Source organism: Ambystoma mexicanum, chromosome 8, assembly GCF_040938575.1.
Source record: "Ambystoma mexicanum isolate Mex_15411 chromosome 8, UKY_AmexF1_1, whole genome shotgun sequence".
Taxonomy (NCBI): domain Eukaryota; kingdom Metazoa; phylum Chordata; class Amphibia; order Caudata; family Ambystomatidae; genus Ambystoma; species Ambystoma mexicanum.
In genome coordinates this window covers 171106030-171119595 of record NC_090929.1, presented here as the reverse complement: position 1 = coordinate 171119595, position 13566 = coordinate 171106030, and the positions used below count along the sequence as shown (strand labels likewise).

Sequence of the window (13566 nt, the reverse complement as noted above, 5' to 3'; positions counted from 1 at the left end):
TCTCAGCAGCAAGGGCAAGGATTTAATTGGTCCCCAATTTGAACTCCACTTCAGTCCACTCAGCAGATATATTTCACTGGGCTGGGAAGCTCACGTTTATTTCAAATGTGGCTACCTTTCAAATAGGACAGAACCTGCACTTCTCCGCAATGTGGCCATATTTTGAAAGGTACAGGACCAGTATTTGTCATCGAGATTTGCATTTGTTTTTTAAGAGAGAGAGAGAGAGAGAGAGAGAGAGAGAGAGAGAGAGAGAGAATATGAATATATATATATCCTTGTGGAATGTGAAGGGTAGGATATAAACAGTGCCTAATTTGAAAAAAAAAAGAAATGGCAGGGCCCCAAAAATGTGTTAGCATTCCTGTGTCACTGCGGGTGGGCAGTTCCCCACCACTGCTGCCACAACCCATGGCTGCTCCCCCACAGTGTCAGCATATTTGGGGTTACACTGCAGCTCACACCTGCTCATTGTGGTTGATGGATGCACTATCACCACCACTTCACAATTAAAGTGAGTCTGAGACAATACGTGCCGGGGCTGAGCCCTGGCAAACACCCCCACAAATTAAGCACTGGAGATGCAGCTTAGTCACGGGGGCTCTGCCCATCACTGCGGGGGCTGGCTAAGGAGGAGGGGGCATGGCAGACAACTAGAGAGAGACTTGTGGAGCTGAAAATCAAACACATCTTTATCCTGTTTCCAAAACAATGAATGGTTTATGAACACAGCTAGTGCGGCACAACCAGTCTTTGTGATAGTGAAAGTATTCATCAAGACCCTCCATATAATGAAAGATGATCTGAGATATCACTGCAAAGAAAGGGCATGTGACCGTCTTTCTTTTCATTGTATTTATCCAAAATCGTGTTGGTTTCCCTATGCACCCTGATGCACGTCAAAGCACTACCGTGAACAGTCCGACGGGGACATGGCTCCATACAAAATAATTCCCACCTCAGATAGCCCCAAAGCTTTGCATTTAAGTGAAGAAAATGTAGACTGAGCCCCGAATTTACTGTAAGATGTGTCTGTTTCTGATTTCTATGTGGATCGATCACTTGTCATATCACTGTTGTTTCTTTGATGCGCGTGCTCTCATTTTGCAGGATTTAGTTCTGTGAACAGTACTCTCGGTACATTTCTCCCTGAAGAAGTAATCACAAAGCCAGAGGCGGAATCCCTCAGGACGCCTGGACAGGAGAATATTGCATATGAAGAAACTAAACCCCCCAAACGAGGTCAGTACTCGGTTTTAAAATCCAGCTAGATTCTGTAGAACATGCTGTGAAAGAGGTGTCATAATGCCACAGAAAGGTCCATGGGGATGCCTAGGTTAAACCTCTCGTCTCCTTGGCCCTACTTTGATTGCGCTGTTAGGAAGACAGGCCTTCATGCCCACATCTCTGCCAGGGAGCCACTATATAACATGGTCCTTCTTTGCCTTTGGCCCCTGGCCACCTAGATCTTTGAATGCCTTCCTTGATTGCTGGGGCGCCAACTCTGAGGTCTAGGATAAGCTATCTCAGTGTAAGGCTATCCCTGCTGGTGGGTGTGGGCCAGAGGGATGGTTGCTAGGTTGGCTCTGTGATGTCACCCATTCTAGATCTCTTGTGTGAACTTCTCTGGTGGACTGGCTTTCTGTGTCACTTGAGAGAATGTGCTTGTGCCTTCACATGGTGGGTCGTCTTGTTGTTAGTACCTCTTCTTTTCATCCTCTATGTGTCCCACTTTCTTCATTTTACGCCGTCATCCCCGGCCTCTAATGCAGTGATATTCAAATGCTTTCATGCAGAGCCCAATCTGATGCTTCTCGCCATAGCCTTCACTCTGTACCCTTAACATGTTGTTATTTTCTGTGTATCCTATTGCTGTATCCCTTGTTGTGCAGTATCTTATCGCTGTACCCCCTTGTTGTGCAGTATCCTATCGCTGTACCCCCTTGTTGTGCAGTATCCTATCACTGTATCCCCTTGTTGTGCAGTATCCTATCGCTGTATCCCTTGTTGTGCAGTATCCTATCGCTGTATCCCCTTGTTGTGCAGTATCCTATCGCTGTACCCCCTTGTTGTGCAGTATCCTATCACTGTATCCCCTTGTTGTGCAGTATCCTATCGCTGTATCCCTTGTTGTGCAGTATCCTATCGCTGTATCCCTTGTTGTGCAGTATCCTATCGCTGTATCCCTTGTTGTGCAGTATCCTATCGCTGTATCCCCTTGTTGTGCAGTATCCTATCGCTGTATCCCCTTGTTGTGCAGTATCCTATCGCTGTACCCCCTTGTTGTGCAGTATCCTATCACTGTATCCCCTTGTTGTGCAGTATCCTATCGCTGTATCCCTTGTTGTGCAGTATCCTATCGCTGTATCCCTTGTTGTGCAGTATCCTATCGCTGTATCCCCTTGTTGTGCAGTATCCTATCACTGTATCCCCTTGTTGTGCAGTATTCTATCGCTGTATCCCTTGTTGTGCAGTATCCTATCGCTGTACCCCCTTGTTGTGCAGTATCCTATCGCTGTACCCCCTTGTTGTGCAGTATCCTATCGCTGTATCCCCTTGTTGTGCAGTATCCTATCGCTGTATTCCTTAGCTTTGCAGTATCCTATCGCTGTATCCCTTGTTGTGCAGTATCCTATCGCTGTACCCCCTTGTTGTGCAGTATCCTATCGCTGTACCCCCTTGTTGTGCAGTATCCTATCGCTGTATCCCCTTGTTGTGCAGTATCCTATCGCTGTATTCCTTAGCTTTGCAGTATCCTATCGCTGTATCCCTTGTTGTGCAGTATCCTATCGCTGTATCCCCTTGTTGTGCAGTATCCTATCGCTGTATCCCCTTGTTGTGCAGTATCCTATCGCTGTACCCCCTTGTTGTGCAGTATCCTATCACTGTATCCCCTTGTTGTGCAGTATCCTATCGCTGTATCCCTTGTTGTGCAGTATCCTATCGCTGTATCCCTTGTTGTGCAGTATCCTATCGCTGTATCCCCTTGTTGTGCAGTATCCTATCACTGTATCCCCTTGTTGTGCAGTATTCTATCGCTGTATCCCTTGTTGTGCAGTATCCTATCGCTGTACCCCCTTGTTGTGCAGTATCCTATCGCTGTACCCCCTTGTTGTGCAGTATCCTATCGCTGTATCCCTTGTTGTGCAGTATCCTATCGCTGTACCCCCTTGTTGTGCAGTATCCTATCACTGTATCCCCTTGTTGTGCAGTATCCTATCGCTGTATCCCTTGTTGTGCAGTATCCTATCGCTGTATCCCCTTGTTGTGCAGTATCCTATCACTGTACCACTTTGTTGTGCAGTATCCTATTGCTGTATCACCATGTTGTGCAGTATCTTATCGCTGTATCCCCTTTTTGTGCAGTATCCTATCGCTGTATCACCGTGTTGTGCAGTATCCTATCGCTGTATCACCGTGTTGTGCACTATCCTATCGCTGTATCACCGTGTTGTGCAGTATCCTATCGCTGTATCCCTTGTTGTGCACTGCCCCTTTGCTTCACAGCTAGGCTTGCACTTTATTCAACTCAGCACATGCCTATATACATAAACGCATAGCAGTGAAAAGTGCACGAAAATGAAGGTGTAAACCCCACTCACAACACAAATGATCCTGCTCACAGTCTATGGACACAGGATGCTGGAAACCACACATACACACACATACAAACAAGGTGCTGGAAAGCAGAATCATAATGCGTTGGGCTTAACAACTAAATCTATGCTTACCTGTGTGCATCGCTTTGCAGATAAAGACGCAAAGCAAAGCCTCGCAAAGAGAAAACATCGTAGCTATGTTCCTCAGAAGAGCTCATCCAAGTCCTCCATGGATGAAAGAAAGGAGAAAGATTCAGGTAGGAATGATGCACCTTGACCTTTGTTTATGGTTTTGAGGAACACTTGAGGACGATCCCAGTGGGACCCATCACTTAAATGGTGCCGGCCCACTTCCAGGATATTTAACCGTTCAAAAGTGTTATTTTGACTTTTTCACTCGTAAAGAATGATATGATTAGGAAGTGGTTATTCGAAGTGAACACGAAAATGAATAGTTCAAATAAAAAAACAAGTGCAGTACATTTTCGATGAAGCAATAGTCATGGAATCCAGCATGCTGTTGACATTTGTATTAAGACCAATGTATGCAGGTATCAAAATAACAAGGGTCTCCGACTGCTGCTTATAGCAATGTCTAGATAGCTTAACAAAGACACCTACAGAGCTGCTTTTTACTACAAGAAAACTGGTTCCATACAAACATACTCATGTGGCATTACACCTATGTTGACAATTTACCATAAACATGTAACTGATTTTTTTAGTCTGTACGAAAATAAGCAATGCGACGAACACGTCACTGTGTGTGCTTTCTGAAATGTACAACAAAGCCTAGTGTTTATCATAGACGTGGCACTGAGAAGACACTCATTCATTCCCTTATGGTCACTCTGCATAATTCTAAGAGCTGTATTAAGAGGTGGACATTGAATGTGCCCATGCAATATTAGAGGATGCCACACCTGCCACCATATCTGCAGTGAGTCTGCCGTAACTACCCTGCAGAAACCAACAGTACAGATACAAGGGCTATGGAACACCAAATAATCCAATGTTGTATACCTCAACCAATGCAAGAAATGCTGCAAGGAAAATATGTAGGTGGGACCTGCCAGGAAGTACATAGACACACTATCTCAAACCATAAAACAGAAACACCGGAGGCCACCAGGGGGCGCGCAGGCAATGGCTGCCTGAACGTACTGCTCTCCCCGAAGCCAGGCATCTAGAGGGAATTGAGCCCCCCCCGAGACCCGCCCGGCGGGCCCAACGCGGTGACTGGGACGGGTGAACCCTCGGGGCGCCCCGTGAGAGCAGGAGCGGAGTCCGACGACCCCAGGGTTCCCGAGATCGGGACCAGCAGGAGAAGGCGCGGCCTGGACGGCCCCAACACCAGAGAAGAGACAAGGCCTTCCCGCACAAGAGGCCGGAGGCACTGCGAGCACGGCAGCGGTTCGGGAGACGGGCTCCCTTCCCCCCTCCCTCCCGCCGTCCGGACCATAGAGGCGACGGAGCAACGCCTCCGGCCCGGGAGACCGTCCCGGAGTGCTCGCTGTCGGAACCGCTCGAGCGAAGCAGGCCTGCATGCAGACGCCCTCCGCCCCCATCAGGAGTCCTTGAGGCGGGCTGCCGCGGCCCTCGGGGCCTCGGAGGAAGGAGGTGAGGAGAGAGAGCGGCAGCGACACGGGGAGTCCCGGACCCACTCCCCCGCTGGCGCGGGTGGGGAGATCCCCCCCGCACGCCCTGATTAAGCGCGGGGGGGCCCCCCGGACTGCGTCGGCCCCGGCCAGGAGGATCCAGTGTTGGGCGCCCCACCCCCCCACGGACAGGAGCACCGTTGCAACAACTTGGGGTGGTCGGGGTGTAAGGCCCCTAACCATTGTTGGTGGGGCATGTGCCCGCCCCCCCCACACCACGAGAGCCTTCGGGCAGGGCGCCGGGGTTACAGTGCCCTCCGCCCCTGCCAGCCCAGGCCACACACGACACCCTCCCACAGGGCGGCCAGGAGAAGCCCCGGACCACTGTGGCAGACTTCGAGCGGGGTGTGAGGCCCCCACCCAGGGATTGGTGGGGCGTGTGCCCGCCCCCCCCCAAGAAAATATTAGCCCCCAAGAAACAGCCAAGAATCACCCGTTTCGCGAGTGGGGCGGCCTCGCTTGGCCTCCCCCCCCTTACACCTGCCCCCCTGGGGCGCCCCGGGAGGGAAACCGAGTACTGACCCGGAGTGGGCCCCACGCCCTCCGCCGGGGCGGCGGGGGTCGATACGGCGAGGTGCAGGTAAACACCAGATGAACTGGCGAGAAGCCTTACAGGGATACCGCTTCCAGGAGACCCACAGAGGTAACAAGGGTACGAACCCCAAAGGAACTATGGCCCAATCCGAGGACGCGGCTCCCTCATCGGCAGCAATGGAAAGAGGCTTTGCCTCGATCTTGCAGGAAATCAGGGACATGCGCTCCGATATAGCCCAGAAGTTTGAGAAAATGGACCAGAGGGTGGACAAGGTCGAGGATAGACTATTACAAGTGGAGGCCAACCAATCTTCAACAGCAACCCAGGACATACAACTATGTATGAGGCTGGAGGCCCTGGAGAAGAGGGACGAGGAAAGGGCCCGACAGATGGACGATTTTGAAAACAGGGAGAGGCGGAACAACCTCAGAATCTTCGGGGTACCTGAAGCGGAGGGGGAAACGGAGAGGGACGTCACCCGAATAGTGAGGGACATTATCACCCTCCTATTCGCAGAGGAGATGACAACCGAGCTCACATTTGACAGAGTGCATAGGGCAGGGGGCAGAGCGGGGGCCCCCCGGTCAATTTTGGTCCGGTTCCACTATTACTCGGAGAAGACAAAGGTGCTGGAGGAGGCCCGAAAGACCAGAGAAATCACCTACAATAATGCCCAGGTCTCAATATATCAGGATCTCTCCTCCTACACGCTGGCTAAGCGCAGAATGTGCCGACCCCTTACGCTACTATTCAAAGAAAAGGGCGTGCGCTATAGATGGGGCTACCCCTTCTCCCTGAATTTTGAATACATGGGCCAACGCTCAACCCTGATCACGGAAGAAGACATTCGGGGAGCTATTCAAGAGTACACGGTGGACCCGCACCCCCGGAGGGGACCGGTGGGACCAGAGAGCTTCAGAACAAATAGCCCCGGCCCGTCCGGAGAGAGGAGACGGCGAACCGGTGCAAGGAAATTTCGAAAAATGAACACTCCATCCCCAGCGAAAGCGGGAGAACGAAACAACCCAGAGGACTGAGAATGGGGGTGACCCGCCGAATCCGGGACGGATATGCGCAGATTGGGAGATTCTACCACCACTATCGTCCCCACGAACAGCAAGTATAGGGGACATATGAACGGTTTACAGCCGGGGGGGAACATTGGGGGCTCGAGGGGATGAGCTTCATGTGTGAAATGCCTGGCCGAGGTGGGCAGGCTGGTGGTTCGGCCAAAAGCCAGCAATGGCGGAACTAATTGGCTGGACGCCGGGGAGGGGGGTGGGGGTGTTTACGGGAGTTGGGGTTGTTCAGATATGGTTGGGGTACGGGGGGCAGTTGGGGTGTTCTAAGCCCACCCGGGGGGGAGGGGAAGGGAACAAAGGGGACCACAAAGTAGAACCAAGGGAGCACGTGAAGAAAAGAGTTACGAGGGTGTTGACCGAGAGGGAGGGAATCTGGGATTATGGCTGAGAGTCTGCCTGCCCTGGGAGTGGGCTCCCTTAATGTACGGGGCTTAAACACCCCCACAAAGAGATCCCTGGTCTGCAGAGAGTTTAGAAGGGCCACCCTCGACCTCCTCTTTTTGCAGGAAACTCACTGGCCACGGGGGAAGGAGCCCAAAATGCGGGGAGGAGGTATTGGGGAGATCTTCAGTGCATCCCACAAAAATAAAAAGAGAGGGGTGGCCATCTTGGTGGCGAGGAATGTGGGGTTCGAGAAAGAGGCCGTGCTGAAAGACCCAGAGGGTCGCTACCTGCTGGTGCGGGGATCCCTGCAGGGGGCCCCACTTACCCTAGCCGTTGTCTACGGCCCAAACGAAGGCCAAATCCAGTTCTGGGAGGAGGTGAGGGACAAACTCAAAGGCTTTGTCCACGGGACGGTGGTGGGGGGGGACTTTAACATGGTCTTAGACCCAACCCGGGACAGGAAACGAGTCGGTCCCCAGGCCCCCAGGGCATCTGATGAGATCATGGCACATGGCTTCCAGAGGGTCAACTCGGAGCTGGGCCTGGTGGACACGGTCCCGACCCCTAGAATGAACACCCCCCTCTTCACTTACTACTCATCTGTACACACGTCATTTTCCCGGATAGATTATGTCCTTGTGGATGAGACCTTGTATCCATTTGTCACTGGCCATAGGGTTGACCCAGTCCCCTAGTCTGACCACGACTTGGTCCGAGTCACCATAGCAAGAGGTGGTCTAAACAAACATAGGGGGAGATGGAAGTGTAATGATTCCCTCCTGAAGGACGAGGTCCTAGCCCAGGAGGTTCTTGACGCCATTGCAGATTTCTTTGAACTCAATGACAACGATGAGGTGCGAACACACACTCTGTGGGACGCCTTTAAGGCAACCCTATGGGGAGTCCTGATCAAATTGGGAGCCCAGAGGAAAAGGGAAAGGGAAGCCCAGGAACGGTATCTGAGGGGAAAAATCGCCCAACTCCAACTGGGAGGCCCCCCTACGGAGCCCCTAGATCGCGACCGGGTGGCCGCCCTGGACGACTACAGGCTCCAACTAAAAGACCTCCTCCTCCACAAAACAGAGAGAAGCCTCCACCTGGTTAAACAAAAGTATTATGAAAAAGGGGACAGGGCGGACAGGATCTTAGCTTGGAGACTGAGGGAGGTACAGAGGAGCAGAATGGTGAAGGCAGTGAAGAACGAGGTGGGGGAGCTGGGTTATGACACTCCCCACATTGGAGAGGCCTTCCGCCGATACTATGAAAGGCTATACTCGTCCGAATACAAGGGGCACGGGGGAGATCGAGGAATTCCTAAACTCCATACAGATCCCGTCCCTGACCAGGGAGATGGCGGAGGGGTTGGAGGGTCCGGTGACCGAGGAGGAGGTGGAATACGCGATCAGTGGCATGAAGGTGGGCACTTCCCCGGGCGAAGATGGTTATTCAGTCTACTTTTACAAAAGGTTTTGGTCGGCCCTCGCCCCCCACCTGGTTAAGGTGTTCAATGCGGTACTGGAGGGGGGTCCTCTCCCGGACTCCATGATGGAGGCAATCATTGTAGTGCTCCCCAAGGACGGCAGAGACCCCTCGGAGTGCTCCTCCTACCGCCCGATTTCCCTGCTGAATATTGATGTCAAGATCCTGGCCAAGGTTATTGGGAGCCGGGTGGAGGGGATCCTGCCGAAGCTGGTCCACGGTGACCAAGTGGGGTTTGTTAGGGGAGACAGGGCTCAGATAATATTCGTAAAACTATAGACTTGTTTCACTACGCCCAGGTGTTGGACCTAGACGCGAGCGTCCTTTCCCTGGACTCGGAAAAGGCATTCGACAGGGTTGAATGGAGGTTCATGGAACTCACCCTTCAGAAGATGGGCTTCGGGACACACATCAGGGACTGGGTGGCCGCGTTTTACAGGGCCCCAAAGGCCAGAGTCCAAGTGAATGGTAGATTGTCAGACCCATTCCCCCTATCAAGGGGAACAAGGCAGGGATGCCCACTCTCCCCGCTGATCTATGTCCTAACTATGGAGCCCCTAGCAATAGCAATCAGAACACACCCAGACATCAGGGGATCAGGAGAGGTGATGTAGAATTTAAGCTCTCCCTGTTTGCGGACGATATCCTGGCCTACCTGGTGGACCCAAGATCCTCACTCCCCCCCTCCTGTCCCTGCTGACCGCATTTGGGCGCTTTTCAGGCCTAAAGATTAATACATCTAAATCAGTCCTGCTCCCCATGAGAACTCGGGACCTGGGCCTGGACTCCCGGGACAGTCTGGGGGGGATAGCGGTGGGGAAGACCTCTATTCGATACCTGGGGATCCTTTTAACCAGGGACCTATCCAATCTCGCCCCCGCTAACTATGATCCCGTTATGTCACAGGTCACCGCCGATTTAAGGAGATGGGGCTCCATGATCCTGTCCTGGTACGGCCGTATGACGGCAGCGAAAATGAATATACTTCTGCGCTTACTATACCTCTTCACTGCTCTCCCCACCAGCGTCCCCGACCAGACCTTCAGGGTCCTTCAGAACGCGGTGCGCGAGTTCGTATGGCAGGGCAGGACCCCGAGGACCGCGAAGGCATCCTTACCTTACCTAGAGAGGAGGGGGGGTTCGGGCTGCCTGACTTCCACCTTTACTTCCGCACCGCCCAATTGCGCGTCCTCCTGGAACACATGAAGGAAGGGATGGGCACATACTGGTCGTACCTGGAGGACATGGATGCGCACCCACTCAAGGTACGCAACCTCCTATGGGCCCCACACGAATTCATCCCGAACAGACTCAAATCTCACCCAACACTGGGAGTTCTCTGGGCAATCTGGACGGAGGGCCCCCAAACGGCACATCTGACATCATGGCCGTCCCCGATGTCATCCCTTTGGGGTCACCCCCTTAGACTGGGAAGCAGGGGGTTCCGTAACGCACAGTCCTGGTCAGATTCAGGGATGGAATGTGCTGGACAAATGTTTAAAGAGGGAGAATTCCTGCCATATGAAGATTTGAGGGACGCCCTCGGACGGGAGTCAATCTCCATATTTGAGTACCTCCGCTTGAAGGGAATCTTATGTGATCAATCATGGGGCCAAAGTCTAAAGAGACAGATGACCCCCTTTGAGAAACTACTCGATACTGCGACCTCCAGGAAGGGGGCGGTATCTGCAATGTATAAAATTTTGAACACTGTTGACCTGGGGAGAAGGAGGGGGTTCTGCACTTTTGGAACGAACTGGCTGGGGAAGAAATCTCGGAGGACTCCTGGTCGAGGATATTTAAAATAGCATTCCACGGGAACCTGTTCACAGCGGACATGGAGCACAACTTTAAGATCCTACAGGGGTGGCACAGAGACCCCGTCAAACTGTCAAAAATGTTTACGGGAATATCCCCCGCCTGCCCAAGGGGATGTGACCAGGTAGGCACGAGGGGCCACATGTGGTGGCACTGCCTGAAAGTGCAAGCATACTGGGAGAGGGTAAGGGGTTGGATCGCTGAAGTCACGGAGGAACTGCTTCCCCATAATCCCCTGACAGTGCTGCTGGGCCTTCCCCCAGAGGACACGGATGTATACAGATACCCGAGAATGTGGGAAACAATGCTGAGGGCTGGGAGGGTGGCCTTGGCCCAGAAATGGAAAAGCAAGGAGACCCCCGCAAAGGAGGACTGGCTACTAAAGGTTAAGAACATGTTTTTGATGGACAAATTAAAGGCGATGATGAACAATGACATGAATTCTTTCCAGGCTAACTGGTACGGGGTGCAGCAGATCCGGGGATGGGAGGTCCACTGATTCTCCGGGAGGGAATATGGATGGAAAAGGGCACCCACGGCCCGGGGGACAGCGGACGACATACAGCCAAACATGCAGTCGAAATTTTCACTCTTTCCCGAGCTCCGGTCACACAAAGTGTGCAACGCGTCTCCCTGTAAGGGGGTTCTACTGGGTCTAAGTTATTGGGGGGGGAGGGTTTGTCTTCTTGGGAGGTTGAGGGGGGGAGCGGTTCTTTTTCCTTTTTTTCTTTTCCTTTTTGGGCCTGTGACTTGTATACTCTTTGGTAAAGCTTCCAGCCCGTTTGTTATATTATGAAAATGTCAATAAAACAAAGTTTAAAAAAAAAAACAAACAGAAACACCACTCGGTCACTACTTTGAACGTGATCTGGCACACAGTGTAGGGTCTGTTGGTGATGGTATTCAAAAGTGGTCTCTCGAGTACCACACACAGAAGGGCATGAGATCTCAAGGACTTGAAGATGCTCAACCGAAAATGCAGAGGTCCGAACATAGATGTGGGCTGTATGAAATACTATGACAACTTTGAACCCAGGGCCACCAACACAATGGGCCTCATTACAACCCAGGCGTTAAGGGGTTAACGGCGCCGTAAAAGGTGTCTGTGCCGTTAAACCCTTAACGCCTGATTACGAGGTCCCTTTGCGGGTTACACTTTAACGCCTGCTTTTAGCAGGAGTTAAAAAACCAACCCGAAAAGGAACCTTGGAGCTAGTTACGGCACCGTAATTTACGGTGCCGTAATGCCGTAATTAGCGCCTTCCCCATTCCCATTGAGCCCTATGGGCCAAAAATGGGAATGGGGAAGGGCCATGGCGGCATGGGGAATTACCGCCCCGCCAACCTTGGAGTATTTCCCCATTCCACCATGGCGGACTCGTTACAACACCGGCACCAACCATGGTGCTAATAGCGCCATGGTTTAGCGCCGGGGTTGTAATGAGGGCCAATCACACTAACAGTGCCAGATGACAAATCTGCCAGCACCACCAGAGGGTTGCGGGATATTACGGTTAAGAACCCCTAATGGAAGGGGTGGGGACACAAGAAATCGACAATGGCAATCTTGGGTTTCTAAGCCCAAATGATGTATTTACACCCTTTCCCTGCATGGGGAATACTGAGATAACAGTGGGCCCTAGACTTTTATAATATTGGTAACATATTTTTGTAGTGATAGAATAGTATGTAAGTGAGTAGACAGAAATAACTACACATTGCATGGTGCATAGAGGTTGCCAAACAAGGACACGCCCCCGAGACTTAATGTTTTAGTGTATACAGCATTGCAAAGTGCCATGCCTAAGCCTAATTGGGCATTTCAATCACTGAGAGTGGCTGACGGGGAGATGATGACAGACATTACTATGCAGAAAGTGTAGAACTGCTTTCAGCGATTGAGTTTTAAGCTCATCTGTAAACATGCTTAGACTCTGTGCTAGGTTCATGCAAACAGCGCATCCACATTTAGGTCCGCGAGTTTTTGGTCTTGCCTGTCAAGTTTGCTCCTCCGTGCCATGAATGTTTCTGCAAACTTACTGAGTGCTACTGTTTGCAAACACATTATGTGCAGCTGTCCTATGTGGGCAACGTGTGTGTATGCTGAACATGTGATTCCCCACCGTGGCACAAAGGGACATGTGTGAGCCTAATTGAGGATTGCAATCACTGCACATTCATGTGCCCTTTAATCATAAAAGAGTAGGGATATACCGCTGGGAGTCGCACCTCTCTGCTTGCATCAAAGTTGTGATGCAGCCAGAAACACATGCAGATTTCCTGCACGGAGCGGGGCAATGCAGAGTCAATTTCCTGCCCTGCTGTCCACTGTGCCCAGGGAATCCATTCTCAAGTGGCACCGTGTTTTCCCGCCTGTTTTCTGGCACATCAAAATCCTTGCGTACATGTAGGCACATGGAGGTTTGGGAAGCGCCGGGCCAGCAGAATAGTCTTTCACTATGATAAGCTGAGCCCGCCCCCTCCTTCAGGGCCCACCGTTCAAGCCCCCTATAGACACATTGCTAGCAAGGGCCTGCAGGTCCCTGCTCCCCATTGAAGCTGCCCCTCTTTCCAAGCAGCACCGTGCCGCAATACAGGCGCCCCCAGCCGCCCTCCCTCAAGTAGCGCCGCGGCCCATGCATCACTGTCAGCGCAGTGCACATTAGCCTCTAACCTGCCACCTCTGACGATGCGGCGTTTAATTGCAGATTTTGAAACACTCCATCTCCTCCAGTTGGACGTTTTAGCCCAGCGTTCCCCAAAATGCTTGAAACCATTATCCACTGCTCACTAATTTCCCAAACATCCATAGCCACAAAGCATGTGATGACATTTCAAAATAGAAATATATGTTCATACATAAGTATATTTTATCTTATGCTATGCATTATATAGTCATGGTAGCAACACCACAGTGAAGGTTACATGACACTACCAACACATTTTCCTCAAAAAACATCTGAACACATCCATGCCAGTTTACCAGGTTTGCCAAATAATTATTTCAGCAC

General features: G+C 51.7%; 1 protein-coding gene across 1 annotated transcript in view; it reads left to right on the top strand.

Moving 5' to 3' along the window:
• CCDC187 (coiled-coil domain containing 187) overlaps window positions 1-13566 on the top strand; it is a 335108-nt gene that overhangs the window by 37839 nt on the left and 283703 nt on the right. The window contains exons 6-7 of the mRNA XM_069609090.1: window positions 1111-1242; window positions 3752-3856. Of these exons, the coding sequence (XP_069465191.1) occupies window positions 1111-1242; window positions 3752-3856 (237 nt within the window). The remainder of the gene's footprint in view (window positions 1-1110; window positions 1243-3751; window positions 3857-13566) is intronic.